The 21,838-nt window shown below is 40.3% G+C and overlaps 1 protein-coding gene across 1 annotated transcript; it reads left to right on the top strand.

Annotated features, from left to right (window-relative positions):
- Positions 1–3,835: 3,835 nt before the first annotated feature.
- On the top strand, positions 3,836–9,766 carry LOC121583471 (neuropeptide FF receptor 1-like). The gene is made up of 4 exons (XM_045225447.1): positions 3,836–3,967; positions 6,297–6,654; positions 8,343–8,442; positions 8,935–9,766. The coding sequence occupies exons 1-4, from the start codon at positions 3,836–3,838 to the stop codon at positions 9,764–9,766; spliced, it is 1,422 nt and encodes a 473-aa protein (XP_045081382.1).
- The last annotated feature ends 12,072 nt before the right edge of the window (positions 9,767–21,838 follow it).

The raw sequence follows: 21,838 nt of genomic DNA, 5'->3' as shown, positions 1-21,838 counted from the left end.
CCCAAGACATGCTAACCTCTCACCATTACAATAACAGGGGAGGTTAGCATTTTTTGGGGGGTATGATATTTGGTGCGTCTGTACTTTCTCATTCATCATTATTCATGATTAATGTAGGATTATCTGTAATCATGGTAGCATCCACATGAATGCAGAAGTGTTTATAAAAATATTATATTCTTATTTACAATAAAAGTGACTCCAAAATGACACAATACATTATTTACCATTAATTTATATTGGGCACAAAATAATCTGAAACACATCTAAAACAAACAGCGAACGCATCCAACAAATTTGTAGAGTCACAAACTTGATGTAGTCATTGCATGCGATGAATATGGGACCAAATAGTTAACTTTTACTACTTTTATACATATATAAGTGAAGTTGTCCCAATACCTTTGGTCCCCTCAAATGTGAGGACCATGTACATAAAGTGCTGTAATCGCTAAACGATTCACCCAATATGGATGAAAAGCTGACAGTCTGCACTTTAACCCCATAGTCATTGTATCATTTCAAATCCAAAATGCTGGACTACAGAACCAAAATAATAATTAAAAAAATGTCACTGTCCCAATACTTTTGGAGATCAGGATAAGGTTATCCTTGAAAGTTGAGGAGGGCCTGATGCAAAGTGCACATTGAATTCATGTAATACAGATCGCCTAAACATATCTCATAATAATGACTTACTATCTCATAATTATGACTTAGTATCTCATTATTATGACTTAGTATCTCATTATTATGACTTACATATCTTATAATAATGACTTACTATCTCAAAATTATGACTTAGCATCTCATTATTATGACTTACATACCTCATAATAACGACTTACTATCTCATAATAATGACTTACTATTTCATAATTATGACTTACTATCTCATAACTCGTAGTCAGATTTCATTTTTTGGGTGGTGGGAACGAGCTTCCATAGACAGCAATGTAGTTGGCAAGAGCACAAACAGATCTGGGACCAGAATGTTTAGCAGTTTGCTTAGCAGTTTTAACATGATGACCAATAAATCCAGAGGTTGATGAATACCAGCATTCCAAATCACATCATGAGTCATACTGACCATTGTCTTTTTTTTTCCAGTTCTGTATATCTTTATTGTCCCTGAAAGGAAATTTGAGTGCAGCATACAAAGACATATAAAAACATACAACATAACATAAAACCATATAATCCAACTAAAATGCATAAGGAATAAATCCAAGTAGGTTACTATATGATGAGAAGTGCAAATATGCTGTTGTGAAAAATACAAGCTCAACAGCAGCCAGGTTATATTTACTGCAGCTATGGCCTTCGGGCAATCAGTTCTAGCAGTCTTAAACCTGGGTAATCTGTACCGGCACCCCAAAAAAAACAGATTCAATCAAGAGAGGTTTGAGCCTCTCTTTTCATATGCTTTGTGTACTGTAACAGAGATCCACACATCTAAAGCATGGTTCTTTTTTGTAGGGAGAACATGTTGTATTTGTGAATGTGTGAAAATAACTTAAGGTTACTTCACGTAACCCTGGTTCTATGATGTTATGAGTGATGTCTCTCACTTATGGGCACCGACCCCTTTTAGGGGCGGAGTCAAGGATGATCCAATCACTCAATGTCTGTCGTATACAGACAGGAGCAACGGCCTTTAGTGGACCACTCCACTTCCCATATAAGGGGCCGTAGTCCGCTCCTATCTTCACTTCTAAGTACATGTTCGTCTTCCTTACGCAAAGCGTGAAGGGTAACGCAAAGCGTGAAGGGTAACGCAGTGAGAGACTTCACTCATAATATCATATAACCAGGGTTACGTTAAGTAACCTTAAGTTATATTTCAATTACTCGTTCGGTCTCTCACTTATGGGGATATAGCCAACTCCCGTAGTGCTCATATACTCACCAAAGCCAAGTCTAGACAGGATCAACCCGCGCTAATGAGGGCACAGTGACGGCCAGTCGGTAGAACCTCATAAAGGTATGGCAAATACCCCAACATGCCACATTACAGATCTCTTGAACAGAGATGCCTTTGAACAATGCCCATGATGTAGCCATACCTCTGGTGGATTAAGCCCTCAGGCCCTCCGGAGTGTAAAAAGGCTTTCCCCTTGTCTAAAAGGTCCTGCAGAAAGCAGAGTACCTCTGAGACAGAACAAAGAAAAGGAATGATTTGTTTTTGATCGCACCATCTTTCAAACACACACCAATCATTATCATATAGTGAGCGAGTGGCAGGGACCCTAGCGCTTTTGATAGTTTCCACAACTTTCAGCAGTAGACCTATCGCAATAAGATTCATCCTCTCACAGCCCTGGCTCAAAGTGCCACCATCTCTGGATGGGGATGGAAAATCTCTCAGTTCGCTTGGGTCAGTAGGTATCTGCATAACGGTAGCTGCCTGAGCTGATCGTATAGGAGAGAGGTAATCTCTGCTAACCATAGCCGTCCTGGCCACAGAGGATGAGAGACAACTGTTGTTCTCTCACCCTGAAGAGAGTGGCGAGAATTAAACTGAGAGGGAGGAACACTTAAAGCTGCACCCTTTGCCATTGGTGTGCCAACGCATTTACCCCTAGTGGCGCATTGTTGCCTGTTAGTGAAAAGAGCAGGCAGTGTGCGTTTTTGCGCGATGCAAAGAGATCTACGGAAGCCTGTCTGTAATTCTCCCATATTTTGGCCACTATCTGGGGATGGAGTGCCCACTCCCCGTATAGGGTATTCTCCCTGGACAACAAGTCCGCTCCTGTATTCATTACGCCTGGGACATGGGTTGTGCGTAATGATAGGAGATGTGCGCTGCTCTACAACAGTAGTTTGTGGGCTAGTTTGTGCAGGCGCAGAGATCGGGTGCCACCCTGGCGGTTGATGTATGCCATTGTATTGTATTTTCTGTTCTGGTCAGGACATGACAATTCAGGCAGAAATTGCTTTACGGTTAAAAGCACCCTAAGCAATTCAAGGTAGTTTTTGTGAGTGAGGTGGAGTTGTGTGGGCCATAGTCCATTCGCAACTCTGCCTTCGTAAACTGCGTCTGTCATCAGTCACCGACTTCCTCATAGCAACTATCCCTAGGAGAGAGTCTTTTGCCTTTGGAGAAGTTTGGAACAGGGTGAGGCACTGGCGGAATGATAGGACTCGCCCTTCTGAAAGGGTGGCCAAGAAGGAAATATTATTTATTCTGATACCCAGATATTCTATGTTCAGTGTGGGCAACAAACAGCTCTCTATATGATTTATCCTGAACCCAAGCTCTGTGTCGTGGGTTTGGATAGCTGTCTCTTACTGCCTGCTCTCGTGTATGAGCACAGATCAGGTAGCCATCTACGTATGTAGGCAGAGATTCTGAGCCCTCTGGACCTCATGGTTGTCAGAGCCACTTCCACACATTTGCTGAATGTTCTTGGGGCTAGTGATAGTCCGAACGGGACAACAAGATATTTGTAGGTAGTGTCCTGGAACGCGAACCTGAGAAATCTCCTGTGTGCTGGCAAAATGCTTATGTCAAAATAGGCATTTTGTAGAACGACTGTGGTGAACCAATCGTCTTGAGGAATTGTGAACTTTTTCAGATAGCTGTTGAGGACCCGTAGGTCCAATATGGGACCTCTGTTCTGAGTGCCTACTTGTGGTTTAACAGTCTGCTGGGCCGCTGGTACTGAACTCTTCCTGCCGAGTAGGCACACTGGCTCGTGATTGTGGAAGTTGTGCCCAGATGGGATCCGGGTCGGCGGGCAGGCAGAAGTTGAAAGTCTCTCCTTCTGCTCTGTGCAGTTCCACACTCTGCCGCATAGTAGCAACAGTGGGGCCAAATGGTTCCTTTGGCTCAATGGGAGCATCTAGGAAGTCTGCCTTCTCCTTCTCTGTGAGTCTGGACAGGTTCAGCCACAGGGCTCTCTCCCCCACCACTCATGACGCATCCACAGCCTTGGATAGCTCCCCTGGAGGCGAGGAGGTTGAGGTCTGAGACGACACAGATATCTTCCCAGAGTAGTGCGTTTGGCTCGTTCTTGTCAAGGATGTTGCCCATCTCTTCCAGTAGCTCGCCCTGATATGCCATCAGTAGAACGGTAACGTTCAATGCTCCAACAGAGCGTGCTGCACATACGCCTTCTGGTCGATGGAGGCAGAAAACCGTTCCATCTTCTCAGGGAGAGTCAGAGCAGAGAGAGCAGAGGCATGGTGTTCTGGGTTGAGGTGGCTGTCCAGAGAGCGTTCTACGACTGGAAGCTGGAAGTACCCCAGATCCTCCATATCGTGCAATTCCATGGCAGCGGTGTCCCTGGCTAGGGCTTTGCCCGATATGGGCTTTTCCCAGTTGTATTTGGCCTACAACAAGCAGGCTGGTATGGCTGGTATACGTTGTTTTCCCGGGGTGGTATGGGACGGAAGCCTCTTTCCCTCGAACCTGTCCCTCTCAGTGTTCTGGCCTCCAACGGAGCAGGCCAGTCAATTTTGAGCTTGGTTGCAGCCCGTTTGCACACATCAACGAGCCCGTACCCAGGAGCAGAAGGGCCATCCCCACCCTGTGCACTGTTGGGTCTTCGTTTTCTTCATTGTGAGCTCAATGAGAAGTTACTTTCTTACATTCGGTGGAGTCCTTGACGGTCCACCTGTGAACAGGTTAGCAGGAAAGCAGATGTCCAAGTCGATCGAATCCGTAAGAGAGATAAAAGAAGTGAAGATAGGAGTGAACTATGGGCCCATATATGGGAAGTGGAGTGGTCCACTATTGGCCGTTGCTCCTGTCTGTCTACGACAGACATTGTGTGATTGGACCTTCCTTGACTCTGCCCCTAAAAGGGGACACTACCAATAAGTGAGAGACCAAACAAGTAATTTAAATAGAACAGGATTATGCCACCCTCTTAGATGTCCACTGGTAGACAGTCCAAGTCAAAGTAAAAGTTGTCAAAAATATAAATAGTAAAGTACAGATACCCCCAAAAACTACTTAAGTAGTACTTTAAAGTATTTATACTTAAGTACTTTACACCACTGCTGGTACCTATACTGTACAGTCACATCTTCTAACTACTATGTTACTCGTTGATTTCGAAGTCTCTTGGGACTCTCCTTATAACTCTCCTTGTATATCATCATACATACAGTAGCGTACACTCGCTTTACATGTCAATAGACAGATCTGGAAGTGCCAAATTCACTTATTGATGTGTGATTATTCAGGATAATGAATAGGCAACAGTCTTATAGTGGTGGGGAAAATAGATTAGGCTATTTCAAGGAACTATAGACTGATCATCGAATTTCGTTTAAATTGTTCTGTAGGCTTACTATAAATCAAATGGAAAGCATGAAATTGCGTTTCTTATTATTTGTTTCATCCTGGAGTATAGGCTGCATTTATTGGTTGCACAACCATGTGGTACAGTAGCCTAATCATTGTAAAGTATGAGTGATGCTGATCTGTGTCTAGAGACAGACCGCAGTCATTACGAGGCACAGTAGAGCGTACCTGCTGCACAGACAAGACTGGAACAAAAAATAACTATTGTGGAGCTCTTCCAAAGGTAAGTCCCTCTCTGATAATAGTCATCCTGCAGATTTCTATGAAATGGCAACTTTGGTCTTCTCAGTCGTATGAATTTCACTCACCATTCTCACTGAGTTTATACTTTAATTTCTTACAGTAAAGCAATTGCTTCAGTAAGAACATAAGTACCATTTGATAAAGTTATAGTAAAAAATTATGACAATAATAATAATATAATATATAATATAATAATATGCCATTTAGCAGACGCTTTTATCCAAAGCGACTTACAGTCATGTGTGCATACATTTTTACGTATGATGGATAAATAAATCATGATGGAGTGGATTTGTCCAAATGTCAACCTTTCCTGAATGACTATGGTTATGACATTTTTTGTTGTTGAGGGAATGTTGTTGTGTATGGCTTTATCGTTTTCAGAACTGGGTTCAAATACATGTGTATTTGATTATTTGTTATTTAAATACTTATTTTTCTGTGTATTTTCAAATAGTTTCCTATAAATAGCCTACTACCAAATACTTATTTCAAGTACTATTTTCAAATACCTGGTTTAAATGCATGGGAGTGTATTTGAGTCAGTGTATTTGAGTATTTCCAAATACATTCCAATATTCAACTACTTGTCTTTTCAAATAAAAAATATCTAAATACTTACTTCCAAATGCCTTTCCAATACCTTCAATAGTATTTGAGGTCTGATCGTTTTCTTTTTCTATTATTTCCTTTAAAGAAATCTGTCTGTATCTGCAAAGTTTTTAACGGCAAAATGTAGACTTTAACTCATTTTTCTAATGTGATTCCACTTGGAAGGGGACTTGTGAAAATGGAGATTGCCTCACTGAATGTAACTGCTGTGAACAGCAACATGCACAGCGTCGCTATGGACAGCGCCAACCGCACCTACATGCCTTATTACCTGCACTCCACCGGCATGTCCGTCAGCTACATCCTGTGCTATGTGGTGGTTCTCCTGCTCTGTGTCGGGGGGAATGTACTGGTCTCCCTGGTGGTCCTCCGGAACCGCAACATGCGCTCCGTCACTAACCTATTCATCCTCAACTTGGCCGTCAGTGACCTGCTCATTGGAGTGTTCTGCGTTCCGACGACTTTGATTGACAACCTGATATCAGGTGGGGAGTTTTGCTTGTTATAGCCTGGACTCATTATTGGGACGCTTGTCATGACAAATTATAGTTATTACTGGTGCATCAATTTGTCGCTTTGGGAATGAGTGTTCAGAACTTTCCTGCAGTCCTTTTGTCTGCATCATTAAATCCAGCCAGTTAAATTCCCATTTGGCTTTGATTTAACATTTTCTTAACCTCTTGGGCATTTAGTGTAATATTGTAATAGTGCTTGTATTTTGATTCAAATGGGACTTCTGTGGCTTTATCAAAGGTTTCACTCTGGAGTGGAGTGAAAACGCTGAATTTCAATCAACTTGGTGTTGATATGAATCAAAAAGTGAATATCTATGACATGTATGCGTTTTCACACCTTTTCAGCCCTTTGCGCCCTTATATATATTTACACTGAGTATACAAAACATTAAGAAAACCTAAAAATACACAGTGAAACAACAAGTCATATTTCTGAAATATAGTGTCCTTCTTTTGTCTTACTGTATGAAAGTGAGGTGTACATATACTGAGTGTACAAAACATTATTAACATCTGCTCTTTCCATGACATAGACTGACGAGGTGAATCCAGATGAGCTCTGTGATCGCTTGTTTATGTCACTTGTTAAATCCACTTCAATCAGTGTAGATGAAGGGGAGGAGACAGGTTAAAGAAGGATTTTTAAGCCTTGAGACAATTGAGACATGGATTGTGTATGTGTGCCATTCAGACGGTGAACGGTCAAGACAAAAAATCTAAGTGCCTTTGAAACGGGGTATGGTAGTAGGTACCAGGCGCACCAGTTTGTATCAAGAACTGCAATGCTGATGGGGTTTTCACACTCAACAGTTTCCTGTGTGTATCAAGAATGGTCCACCACCCAAAGCACATCCAGCCAACTTGACACACCTGTGGGAAGCATTGGAGTCAACATGGGCCAGCATCCCTGTGGAACGCTTTCCACACCTTGTAGAGTCCATGCCCCGATGAATCAAGGCTGTTTTGAGAGAAAAAGGGGGTTGCAACTCAATATTAGGAAGGTGTTCCTAATGTTTGGTATACTCAGTGTATATCCACACATTTAATAAAAGCCAGATTAATTAAAATTAAGACATTTGGTGTAGCATATCTGTGACTAATAATATAAGGTATTAATAATTAGTAGCCCTTTCCTGCAGTCAAATGACCTAGTGGCTACATGGGTTGAATGTTTCTTAATATATTTCATAATTTAATCATTAATAAACTTTTTTTTTTAAACTGCGAAAATCCGGTGTTTCTATGTCAAACAGTTTTGATCTTTTTCAGTCTTCTGTGATGTATATAAAGTGTAATATTGGGATGCAAAATCAAAATTGAATACATTTCAACTCTACATCTGACAGGTGTCTTCTTTTTTTTAAGCCCATAATCATGTGTGTGAGGTGTTTAATTTAGTTTCAAAGTAGATTTGTTTAAGACTACCAAGAAACACTCTGTGTGACCCTGATTTAGCCCACTGCAGTAAAGGTGATTAATAATCCCTGCCAGCTATGCATGTGTAGCCTGGTCCCAGATCTGCTCGTGCTAACTCCATTGCTGTCATTCTTAAGCCAAACGTGTTTGGCATGGCAATTCTTTAAAGAGTTGGCGAGGGAGAGCAGTAACAGACTGGCAACCAGGCTACTGCTTGTGTGTAATGGACTCTGTCTTTTCAGGATGGCCATTTGGCCAGATCACATGCACCATGAGCAACCTGGTCCAGGGGATGTCAGTGTCAGCATCAGTCTTCACTCTGGTGGCCATAGCTGTTGACAGGTAATACACCACCAGTGGGCTAGTGTGATGGACCACACTAGCCTGGTCCCACATCTATTTGTAATCTTGTCAACAATTGCTGTAATTGTCAAGCCATACATTTGTAAAGAGTCCTCTTTCATCATATTCAGCGTTTTGTTATTGGGCAGCCTTAGTGATGGTAAAGAATGGCATCAACATAATGGTGACCAAAATAATGGTCTATTACCATCTCAGTGATGGTAAAGAATGGCAAAGGACTGGAAAATAATAGGGAATCAAGTAATGGTTGACAGAGAAATATATAACTGCTTAAATAATTCAGGGACTATATTGCATTTTGTGATAGTAATCAATGAATAATATTCACAATACCCTTGGTGCCATCGGAAGGGTGATGTCTCTCTCTCTCTTTCTCTCTCTCTCTCTCTCTCTCTCTCTCTCTCTCTCTCTCTCTCTCTCTCTCTCTCTCTCTCTATCTCTCTCTCTCTCTACCTAACCCCCCCTTCTCAGGTTCACAGGTATTGTGTACCCCTTTAGACATCGGACGAGGCCTGTGACTGCTCTTCTCACCATCCTTTTCATATGGGTGCTGGCATTTGCTGTCATCTGCCCCTCGGCCGCCAACCTGACCGTTATACACCTGGAGGACACCTACATGGTCCAGGACAACCAGACCTACCCTGTCTTCGTCTGCTTCGAGAACTGGCCTCGACCCGAGATGCGTCGGGTCTACACCATGGTCATCTTCGTTCACGTGTACCTGGCCCCCCTGGGCATCATCAGCATCATGTATGGCTGCATCGCTGCCAAGCTCTCTATCAACCTAAGGCAGGTGAGGCTGGGAAAAGTGCGGAGGGTCCACTCCCAACGCAGGGCTAAAGTGATCAAGATGCTGATCATGGTGGCTGTGCTCTTCATGGTGTCATGGCTACCTCTGTGGACGCTAATGCTGCTGACTGACTACAGGGATCTGGACACACAGCAGATTAACTTCCTCAGCAGCTACCTGTTCCCAGTGGCCCACTGGCTGGCCTTCTTTAACAGCGGGATTAACCCCATCATCTATGGCTTTTTCAATGAGAACTTCCGCAGGGGATTCCAGGCTGCAGTGGCCTGCAGGTCCTGTTCACAACCAACAATAACAACAACAGTGGTGGTTAATACACGCTTTAACTTCCCGCCCCCTAACAGAGTATTCAATGATAACCCTGAGTCCTCTGGTGGGAAGAAAGGCCACAGCTCCAGGTGCACTCCTAAGATTATCCCACATGGAACCAATGAAATCCTCCTGGATGACAGGAATGTTGCTTCCAACAGGGTGATTGGTGCCTGGGTGGAGTGACTGTAATTAGGGTTATGACGATTATGGAATTTTGGGCAACGATTTATTGTCATGCAAATTGTCTTTTTTTTTTGTCATAATTGACAACAATTATGGGGGGGGGGGGGGTTCTACTAAGCTAATGTATGTAATTGTTTTAAGATGGTCATACCATGGATCATTTAGCTATTTGATTCTGAATTGTAGGACCCCTGTAGGTATAGAAAATATATTTACAAATTATTTGATGAAACATTGAATTTGGCCTTACTGCTATTAGCCCATAGAAACACATTGAATACCACATTCATACATGGCAAAACATATTCCAAAAATAAATAAAAATGAAGTATGGTTTGAGGTGTCTGAAATACATCTGATAGGAACAAAAAGCATCAGGAACAAAAAATTAGGAACAAAAAAATAAATAACAAATTTGACATGTGCCGTTCTGCTCGTAAAATGATTACCAACATGACCCACTTCATGTAAAAAAAAAAAAGTTTTGCCCATAATTGTTGGTTACACGATTAAATGATAATTTAGCCAGCACTAAATCTAATACAATACATTTGTATTCATCACAACATCTTTACCATAACCTTAACCTCATCCCTAACCTTAAGCCGAACGCTAACCCTCATTCAAGTCCAAATAGCTAATTTACTTATTCATAAAACTGTGCAGCATGCTATGGCCACCTAGTGAAAATCAGGGAAAGAAGGAACTTTTAATTTGCCAGTGTACAGATAATGCCTGCTAGAGGGCGCCAAATCTATTAGTTTTGCCCTGGTTACACAGAGGAATTTGTATGCTGATGAGATGTCCATGCTGGATATCAGATTCATTCCCAGCATGTCCTGATTACCCTGGAGATGCACCCTGGACAAGTGCACACCATCAGATTCCATCAGACTCAGTTTGCATTTATATCATGATCTCTCCCTTGGCTAGAGGTTTCCCTTTTGGAGTAATACCTCCTGTTGATTGACTTTAAAATACGATACAAACTACAAACTAAACCTTATACCACCAATATAAATAGGATCACACAAACACATGCACGCATGGGGAATTAGTGGAGAACAATTGAAGGGTTACTCCGTAGCAATGCAAATATCACGGTACAGCTATATGGACACTCAATCATTATGGTATTTTTTATTGGTAAATTTACAAACATATATAATGATAAATAAACTTGAAACTTGTATCTCATTATGGTGTATGGTGAAATAAGTATAGCCAGTTATAATTGTAATGGCTTAGCTGATAACAACAAAAGAAGAACAATATTTACATGGCTCAAAGAGAAGGAATATAATATCTATAGTCTACAGGACACTCATTCAACAATTCGAGATGAAGATGTGTGGAAAAAGGAATGGGGGGGGGGATATACTTCTCCCATGGGCAAAGAAATTCAAAAGGGGTGATGATATTAATTAATAGTAATTTCAATCCGAATGTGCAAATTGTCCAAATAGATACGCAAGGTAGATGGATTATTTTAAATATGTTATTGGACCATAAACAGATATGGCTATTTAACCTTTACGGACCAAATAATGATGATCCACAATTCTTTGACAATATAATAAATTATCAACCCTGCAAGCAATTCAAGACAATATTATTATGGTGGGGGATTATAATACTGTTTTAAATAGCTCAATGGACCGTAAAGGAAATCACACCACAAACAATCACCCACATGCTCTTAAGGAAATTGTGAATGTCATGGATACATTAGAACTAGTAGATATATGGAGGCTTAAATATACTGATCTAGTGAGATATACAGTGGGGGAAAAAAGTATTTAGTCAGCCACCAATTGTGCAAGTTCTCCCACTTAAAAAGATGAGAGAGGCCTGTAATTTTCATCATAGGTACACGTAAACTATGACAGACAAAATGAGAAAAAAAAATCCAGAAAATCCCATTGTAGGATTTTTTATGAATTTATTTGCAAATTATGGTGGAAAATAAGTATTTGGTCACCTACAAACAAGCAAGATTTCTGGCTCTCACAGACCTGTAACTTCTTCTTTCTGTCACGGTTTCGGCCGAGGCTGCCTCTCTCCCTTGTTCGGGCAGGTTTCGGCGTTCGTCGTCTCCGGAATTCTAGCTGCCACCGCTGTATGTTTCATGTTCGTTTGCTTTTGTCTGTTTGTTTCCACACCTGTTTCTGTTTTGGCGTAATTAGTGTCCTATAAGTTTCTCGTTGTGTTTGTCTAGTGTTGTGTGTAATTATTTTCCGTCAGTTGTGTGTATTGCTCGGTTGAGCTTCTCTCCACTGCGCTGGAGTATTTTCGCACCTGTTTGTGCGCAGTTACCATTTGTCGCACCTGTTTGTGCGCTGTTACTTTTCGCCTTCGTGCGTATTTTTCGCCTTCGGGCAAAGTTGTCCTTTTGCCTTAGTTTGGGCAGTAATACAAGCCTTTGGAATATCGTTCTGAGTCCTGCGTTTGATTCCACCATTGCACCTACAGCACGCCCTGACACTTTCAGAGGCTCCTCTGTCCTCCACTCGTTACCTGTATTAATGGCACCTGTTTGAACTTGTTATCAGTATAAAATACACCTGTCCACAACCTCAAACAGTCACACTCCAAACTTCACAATGGCCAAGACCAAAGAGCTGTCAAAGGACACCAAAAACCAAATTGTAGACCTGCACCAGGCTGGGAAAACTGAATCTGCAATAGGTAAGCAGCTTGGTTTGAAGAAATCAACTGTGGGAGCAATTATTAGGAAATGGAAGACATACAAGACCACTGATAATCTCCCTCGATCTGGGGCTCCACGCAAGATCTCACCCCGTGGGGTCAAAATGATCACAAGAACGGTGAGCAAAAATCCCAGAACCACACGGGGGGACCTAGTGAATGACCTGCAGAGAGCTGGGACCAAAGTAACAAAGCCAACCATCAGTAACACACTACGCCGCCAGGGACTCAAATCCTGCAGTGCGAGACGTGTCCCCCTGCTTAAGCCAGTACATGTCCAGGCCCGTCTGAAGTGCATTTGGATGATCCAGAAGAGGATTGGGAGAATGTCATATGGTCAGATGAAACCAAAATAGAACTTTTTGGTAAAAACTCAACTCGTCATGTTTGGAGGACAAAGAATGCTGAGTTGCATCCAAAGAACACCATACCTACTGTGAAGCATGGGGTTGGAAACATCATGCTTTGGGGCTGTTTTTCTGCAAAGGGACCAGGACGACTGATCCGTGTAAAGGAAAGAATGAATGGGGCCATGTATCGTGAGATTTTGAGTGAAACCCTCCTTCCATCAGCAAGGGCATTGAAGATGAAACGTGGCTGGGTCTTTCAGCATGACAATGATCCCAAACACACTGCCCGGGCAACGAAGGAGTGGCTTCGTAAGAAGCATTTCAAGGTCCTGGAGTGGCCTAGCCAGTCTCCAGATCTCAACCCCATAGAAAATCTTTGGAGGGGAGTTGAAAGTCTGTGTTGCCCAGCGACAGCCCCAAAACATCACTGCTCTAGAGGAGATCTGCATGGAGGAATGGGCCAAAATACCAGAAACAGTGTGTGAAAACCTTGTGAAGACTTACAGAAAACGTTTGACCTGTGTCATTGCCAACAAAGGGTATATAACAAAGTATTGAGAAACTTTTGTTATTGACCAAATACTTATTTTCCACCATCATATGCCAATAAATTCATTAAAAATCCTACAACGTGATTTTCTGGAATTTTTTTTCTCATTTTGTCTGTCATAGTTGACGTGTACCTATGATGAAAATTACAGGCCTCTCTCATCTTTTTAAGTGGGAGAACTTGCACAATTGGTGGCTGACTAAATACTTTTTTTCCCCACTGTACATGGCGGAGACTGAATCAAACTAGTCATCTTGACTTCTTTCTTATCTCATTCTCGTTGGCACCAAAAGTAAAAAAAAGTGTTGATAGGGGACAGAATGCGGTTGGACCATCATATAATTGGCATATACATTACTCTTACTGAATTTCCACGTGGGCGAGAATATTGGAAATTTAATCAAAGCCTATTGGATGATAATTTATTTATAATTAGAACAAAGGAATTTATAACTGACTTTTTCCGACATAACATAGGTACAGCAAATCCCCTTATTGTATGGGACACCTTTAAATGTGCCTTTAGAGGCCATGCAATTCAGTACTCATCTAAAAAATAATGCAATTTAGGTCAAAAGAGTTTATACTAACAAAGGAAATAGAAAGTCTAACAGAACAGATAGATGGCAATAAAAACTGTAACATAGAGGCACAGAATAAATTTGAGGAAAAACAAAAAGAAATGGAGAAACTTATTCAAGAAAGATCAAGTGTAATATATTATAAAAATAAAGTAAACTGGATGGAATATGGGGAAAAATGCACAAAATTATTTTTTAATCTTCAACATAGGAATGCTACCAAAAATAACTTAATGCAACTGGTTACAATTGACGGAGTCACCCATGATTCACAAAGTACTTTAAGCATATGTTTTCTTTTCAGTCGCCTCCATCTCCTCTAACTGAAGCTAATTGTAGTGATTTTTTTTCTATTGATAATGTCAAATTAACAGCCATACAGAAAGACTCATGTGAAGGTGAAATTACAGAGGAGGAACTTCTGGATGCAATTAAAGACTTTAAGTCTGGGAAAACTCCAGGGTTGGATGGCATACCAGTCGAGGTATACCAAACCTTATTTGATATACTAAGAGGACCGTTATTAGCATGTTTTAACCACTCCTATGTAAATGGTATATTATCTGACACTCAAGAAGAAGGTCTGATCTCATTATTACTGAAACAGGATACAAGTGGAAAATATAAAGATCCAGTCCATTAAAAAAATTGGAGGCCCCTTACACTTCAGAGTTGTGATGCAAAAATTCTAGCAAAATGTATAGCGCATGGAATTAAAAAGGTATTGTCGGATATTATTCATTCTAATCAGACTGGTTTTTTACATGGAAGATACATTGGAGATAATATAAGGCAAGTATTGGAAACAATAGAACACTATGGAAAATATGGGAAACCAGGCCTGCTATTCATAGCAGACTTCGAAAAGGCATTTGATAAAGTATGACTGGGGTTTATATATAAATGCCTGGAGCATTTCAATTTTGGAGAATCTCTTATAAAATGGGTCAAAATCATGTATAGTAACCCTAGGTGTAAAATAGTAAATAATGGCTATTTCTCAGAAAGTTTTAAACTGTCAAGAGGAGTGAAACAAGGTTGTCCACTATCGGCATATCTATTTATTGTGGCCATCGAGATGTTAGCTATTAAAATCAGATCCAATAATAATATCAGAGGATTAGAAATCCAGGGCTTAAAAACAAAGGTGTCATTGTATGCTGATGATTCATGTTTTCTTTTAAATCCACAACTAGAATCCCACCACAGCCTCATAGAGGATCTAGATACATTTTCTAACCTCTCTGGATTACAACCAAATTATGACAAATGTACTATATTACGTATTGGATCACAAAAAAATACAATTTTTACATTACCATGTAGTTTACCAATAAAATGGTCTGATGGTGATGTGGATATACTCGGAATACATATCCCAAAGGAAATAAATGATTTCACTTCAATACATTTTAATAGAAAGTTAGCAAAAATAGATAAGATCTTACTACATTGGAAAGGAAAATACCTGTCAATTTGTGGAAAAATCACCCTGATTAACTCTTTAGTATTATCCCAGTTTACCTATTTGCTTATGGTCTTGCCTACGCCTAGCAAACAGTTTTTTAAATTATATGAGAAAAAAATATTCAATTTTATTTGGAATGGCAAGCCAGACAAAATTAAAAGGGCCTATTTATATAATGAATATGAATTCGGAGGACAGAAATTATTAAATATTAAAGCATTAGACCTATCACTAAAAGCTTCAGTCATACAAAAGTTATACTTAAATCCGAACTGGTTCTCAAGCAAATTAGTAAGATTGTCTCACCCAATGTTCAAGAAAGGCCTTTTTCCCTTTATTCAGATTACAACAACTCATTTTCAGTTATCCATCTCCCAAATATCACTATTTCTAAAACAAGCCATAGAAAGTTGGTTGCAATTTCAATTTAATCCTCCAGAAATGACAGAACAAATAATGCAACAAATATTGTGGTTAAATTCAAATATACTAATTGACAAAAAACATTTATTTTTTGACAGAATGTTTAAAAAAGGTATAATCTTCGTAAATGATATCATCGGTAGGACTGGTGGAGTTATGTCGCACATGCAGCTAACAAAAACATATGGAAATGTCTGCTCTATCCAAAATTACAACCAAATAATTGCAGCCTTACCGCAAAAGTGGAAGAGGAAAGTGGAAGGGTGAGAAAGTAAGGAACTTGTCTGTCGGCCTTGCATTAAAGAACATAATTGGTTAAGGAAAACTGTGATAAATAAAAAAGTATATCAGTTTCACTTAAGGACCAAAGGATTGACAGCCGTCCCATATAGATTGCAAAAGATTTTTGACGTACCGATCCCATGGCATAGTGTTTATGAACTGACACGCAAAACGACACCGGATTCAAAAATTAGAATCTTTCAATTTAAATTATTATATAAAATTATTGCTACCAATATAATGTTATTTATATGGGGGATACAATCTTCCCAGCTCTGCAGATTTTGCTGTGAAGAGACAGAATCATTAGATCATTTGTTTTGGTTCTGTCCATTTGTAGCTTGTTTTTGGACACAGGTCCAGGAATGGCTAAAGGATTGCAATATTTACCTGGAGCTAACCTTGCAGATAGCATTACTGGGTGATCTGAAAAGTCATAGTCAATCGATCAATAATATAATAATACTTTTAGCAAAATTTTTTATTTTAAATTCACAATCTGTAGAAGCAATGAGAATAGAAAGGTTCAGAAATTTTGTAAAACATCACAGTACGGTTGAAATATATATGGCAAATAGAAATCCTATATGGATGGTGTTAAGAGATAGATGGGAGGTATTGAATGGAGTTGAAGGATGGGACTAATAACAAATAACAACAAATAATAACAAGATAACTAATAATGTAAGTATACTGTGTCCATAATAAGTATATAGGTTTTATGTTGGGAGCTTTTGGGAAAGAGCACAGTTAGAAAGATATGGCATATAGAAGCAAACCGGATGGACATCATGAAAATGATTGGAGAGGTTGAGAGTAGAAGAAGTTCAGGAGCAAAAACAAAAAAAAACTAATAAAATAGAATTATTGTAAAATTGACTGTGTCCATAAGGTGTAGATAGTAAGTATAGGCTGGAAGTAGCGGCCTGGGCATTGTTGTTCACAAATTTACCCCAAGTAGGGAAAGGATGGCGGGGTTGAAAAGTAATAAAGGGGAGTATATGTATAAAAAACATGGGGGATTGGAAGTGATGAAGACAATTACATTGATAGAAGTTACAATCTATCTGCAATATTAAGCTGATCTACCCCCCAAAAACAATTATTAAAAACACATGCACGCACGCACTCATTCTCTCTCTCTCTCACACACACACACACACACACACACACACACACACACACACACAGATGAGAGTATTTCTGGTTGACAGGAAGACACATGCTGAGACGTCAGTCATTGAATGGTTCCCATTTGGGTGCAGTTAGTGCTTTATCTGAGTTGATAACCCCTTCTCTGTCCTCAGGGCCGGTTATTTTGGGGAATTAAAATCTTGACTGGCTATCCCCAGCCTTTGATCATTTAAAGAGCTTCTGTATTGATTTTAACTCCAGAGTGGCTCCGGACCCAACTTTTCTGAACCCTTCTTCCCAACAGCTAAAGGTCCTGAAGCTTCTGCGCACGTGCAGAATTCTCTACTTTACACACAGTCTCCGCTCTACTCATTTGGCTGCCCAGACAACAGGCTACTCTGGCGAATGGTGCTCGTTTAATAAAGTAAAATCAAAGCTGAATTTAATTCAAGACAGTTGATTTCCAAACCTACTCGTCTTAATGTGAAAACTCTGACAAAATCTTCTCTAATTGATGTAATTCTTACAAATAATCCACATAAAAACATGTCTAGAGGAGTCTTTACCTATGATCTTAATGATCATCGCTCCATAGTGTGTATTAGAGATACTCAACTACAAAAATCGTATCCTCGTCTGATACACGACTTGTACTAGTGTGATTTATCCTGTGTTTCCTGTATGCTTGACCCTGAGTTAGCTCTGGAACATTTCTTTATTTTTATTCCCCTGGTAGATAAACTTTCTCTTTTTAAAGAACTCATAGTCAAGAATAGATAAAATCCTTGATACACACCAAAGATATCTGAATTTATTTAGCTTAGAAACCAGGCCTGGTCCAAAGGAAGGCAAACTGACTCTGTAGGTGAATGGCAATCTTTCAGGCAACTGTACTATTTTGTTTAAAAAAAGCTAAATCAAACATCCTTTTAATAGGGATATTTAGACATTGTGGCAATTAAGCCCCTTTTTGTACTTACCCAGAGTCAAATGAACTTGAAGTCTACTGGAGCAGCTAGCATCTAACTCTGGGTAAGTAGAAAAAAGGTCTTAGCTGCCAAAATGTCACATTATCCCTTAACCCCCTAGAGTCGATGTCCCCGCGGAAATCAAATTAGCAGGAATCTTATTACCATAATAAAAACAATCCCCATCAAAATCAGTCTGTTTAAGGTAGAGATCTCCATCAAATGGAAGGTGGCCGAGCTACAGCACTGTTTGTCAGACCATGGGTCTGAACAGTTTGTGCTACACACTAACATGACCCCTCTTTGGAAAGGTGAGACTCTCACAAACACATACATATTTTGCTCTAGGATGCCCAAAAGCCTCACAAGACTTGTATGAAGGTAGCCCAGTACAAGTTAAAGAAATTAATGGAAGTACATATGAAAATACAGTGGGGAAAAAAAGTATTTAGTCAGCCACCAATTGTGCAAGTTCTCCCACTTAAAGATGAGAGAGGCCTGTAATTTTCATCATAGGTACACGTCAACTATGACAGACAAAATGAGAAAAAAAAATCCAGAAAATCACATTGTAGGATTTTTAATGAATTTATTTGCAAATTATGGTGGAAAATAAGTATTTGGTCAATAACAAAAGTTTCTCAATACTTTGTTATATACCCTTTGTTGGCAATGACACAGGTCAAACGTTTTCTGTAAGTCTTCACAAGGTTTTCACACACTGTTGCTGGTATTTTGGCCCATTCCTCCATGCAGATCTCCTCTAGAGCAGTGATGTTTTGGGGCTGTCGCTGGGCAACACGGACTTTCAACTCCCTCCAAAGATTTTCTATGGGGTTGAGATCTGGAGACTGGCTAGGCCACTCCAGGACCTTGAAATGCTTCTTACGAAGCCACTCCTTCGTTGCCCGGGCGGTGTGTTTGGGATCATTGTCATGCTGAAAGACCCAGCCACGTTTCATCTTCAATGCCCTTGCTGATGGAAGGAGGTTTTCACTCAAAATCTCACGATACATGGCCCCATTCATTCTTCCCCTTTACACGGATCAGTCGTCCTGGTCCCTTTGCAGAAAAACAGCCCCAAAGCATGATGTTTCCACCCCCATGCTTCACAGTAGGTATGGTGTTCTTTGGATGCAACTCAGCATTCTTTGTCCTCCAAACACGACGGAGTTGAGTTTTTACCAAAAAGATATATTTTGGTTTCATCTGACCATATGACATTCTCCCAATCCTCTTCTGGATCATCCAAATGCACTCTAGCAAACTTCAGACGGGCCTGGACATATACTGGCTTAAGCAGGGGGACACGTCTGGCACTGCAGGATTTGAGTCCCTGGCGGCGTAGTGTGTTACTGATGGTAGGCTTTGTTACTTTGGTCCCAGCTCTCTGCAGGTCATTCACTAGGTCCCCCCGTGTGGTTCTGGGATTTTTGCTCACCGTTCTTGTGATCATTTTGACCCCACAGGGTGAGATCTTGCGTGGAGCCCCAGATCGAGGGAGATTATCAGTGGTCTTGTATGTCTTCCATTTCCTAATAATTGCTCCCACAGTTGATTTCTTCAAACCAAGCTGCTTACCTATTGCAGATTCAGTCTTCCCAGCCTGGTGCAGGTCTACAATTTTGTTTCTGGTGTCCTTTGACCAGTGGCGGCTGGTGAAAAATATTCTCGGTGGGGCTGTGCCATACTTTTTTTTTCCTGTAACCATCGCGATATATTTTAACACAAACTGCAGGACAGCAGTGCTCAGTGAAACATTCAGTAATTATTTAATGCCAATATTAAAAAGTTGAGGCATTCTTACACAAAAACATATTACACAAACCCAAGCCTTTCATTTGCATTTAAAGTGAACTTTTTACCATTGGTAGTAAACAGGCAACGCAACAGGCATGCTGTCAGAACAGAGTGGAAAGTGGACAATAACATGAAATTATTATAAAGTTTATAGGAAATCTTACACTGTATAAAAGGATGTATAATATAGAAATGGATATCAAGTGGATGAACTCAAACCTTTGACTGGAAGAATAGCATACAGTATTTTATGATCATACTAAATGTGACTAATTGTTAATGTGCTCCAGAACTGCAACAATTAATTGATACAAAACAACATATATACAGTAATATTAGCAAAGACACTATTAAGACTTTCTAGAGTACCATATATAACTGGATTTTTTATGCTAAGGTCAACTATATACAAAGAAACATGCGGCAGAGCTGCTCTGTGTGTGTGTGTCTGTCATCTTATTTGTACAGGAATTTTGCCCGTCTGTCCTTCTGAGTGGCAAACCTCTCAATGACCCTTTGATTAAAGTCAGGAATGTCCCTGACAAGTTTCTTCTCCATGGAGAGCATGGCCAGAGCGTTCAGGCGATCCTGTGTCATGCTGTTTCTCAGGAAGGTCTTGATCCTTTTCAGTGTAGAGAAGCACCTTTCTGACTCAGCAGTTGTCATGGGTGTAGTGATGAGGATCTTGAGGAGGCTGGCAGTCTCTGTGAAAGTGCTCTGAAGGTTGTTCTCCATGAAGAACTGGTACAGGGGCACTGCACCACTACAAGCCTTGAACTCACTGTTCTCATAGATGAGGGACAGTTCGGTTTTGAGCTTGGCCTTGTTCAACATGGGGTACGCCTCCACGGTTGTTTCAAGCGCTGTATCGGGAACTTCACACTGTGTTGTGGGAACAACTCTCCGTGCAATAGTGTTGCGCTGATGAGGTGCTGGGTGAAGGAGAACCTCTCTTTGGCATGACTCAGGATGGTATCACATACCTGTAAAAGATACATCATCAGCTTTAATTTGCAATTAAGCTATTTTGATGCAAGTGATCCTGACTGACACATGCCTATGTCCAACTCAAGTATATGATTACCAAGGTGCTGATTGTTCAGGGTTTTGGCTACATACTACCAGGCCTGAAAAAAGTTCTATGGGGAAACACTGACAATTACATCACAACTTACCTCTATAGCCAACCTCTGTTGTTCTCCTGGTCCCAGCATCCTCCGTCGCTTGATGGGCTGTTGCTGCTCGTCAGATGCGCTGTCCCCACACAAAGAGGGAATTGAGGCCCTGGGTCCAAAAATAAAGTTTAATTTGATAACTTGCAATCAGACTTCTTAGCTCACTGTAATCCCCCTCAACACACAACCAGTGACTTATATATATATATATATATATATATATATATATATATATATATATATATATATATATATATATATATATATATATAGACAGACAGACAGACAGACAGACAGACAGACAGTAAGACAGACAGACAGACAGACAGACAGACAGACAGACAGACAGACAGACAGACAGACAGACAGACAGACAGACAGATAGTGTGTATATACACACAAACTATGTCTAGTAACTGCTTTTAACCTGTGATGTACATAATTAACTGATGTTATTACGTTTTAAAGCCTTTTTCTATTACATTTGTGAGAGGGATGCAACATAATTTTGTTCTGCTGTGCACTTAGCAATAAAGTTAATCTTCAATAACAACTAGGCCTCTTCTAGAAATTGACCTGGTGGACACCTGAATAATTATTACAAACTGTGTAGTACTTTCCTGCATTATTAT

Source organism: Coregonus clupeaformis, chromosome 15, assembly GCF_020615455.1.
Source record: "Coregonus clupeaformis isolate EN_2021a chromosome 15, ASM2061545v1, whole genome shotgun sequence".
Taxonomy (NCBI): domain Eukaryota; kingdom Metazoa; phylum Chordata; class Actinopteri; order Salmoniformes; family Salmonidae; genus Coregonus; species Coregonus clupeaformis.
The sequence above is the reverse complement of the archived record's forward strand: the minus strand, read 5'-3'. Positions and strand labels throughout refer to the sequence as shown.

Coding starts and splice junctions, on each gene's coding strand:
- LOC121583471 (XM_045225447.1), top strand. CDS start 3,836: ATGGGAGCATCTAGGAAGTCTGCCTTCTCCTTCTCTGTGAGTCTGGAC. Junction 6,655..8,342: donor GATTGACAACCTGATATCAG/GTGGGGAGTTTT, acceptor CTGTCTTTTCAG/GATGGCCATTTGGCCAGATC. Junction 8,443..8,934: donor GTGGCCATAGCTGTTGACAG/GTAATACACCAC, acceptor CCCCCTTCTCAG/GTTCACAGGTATTGTGTACC.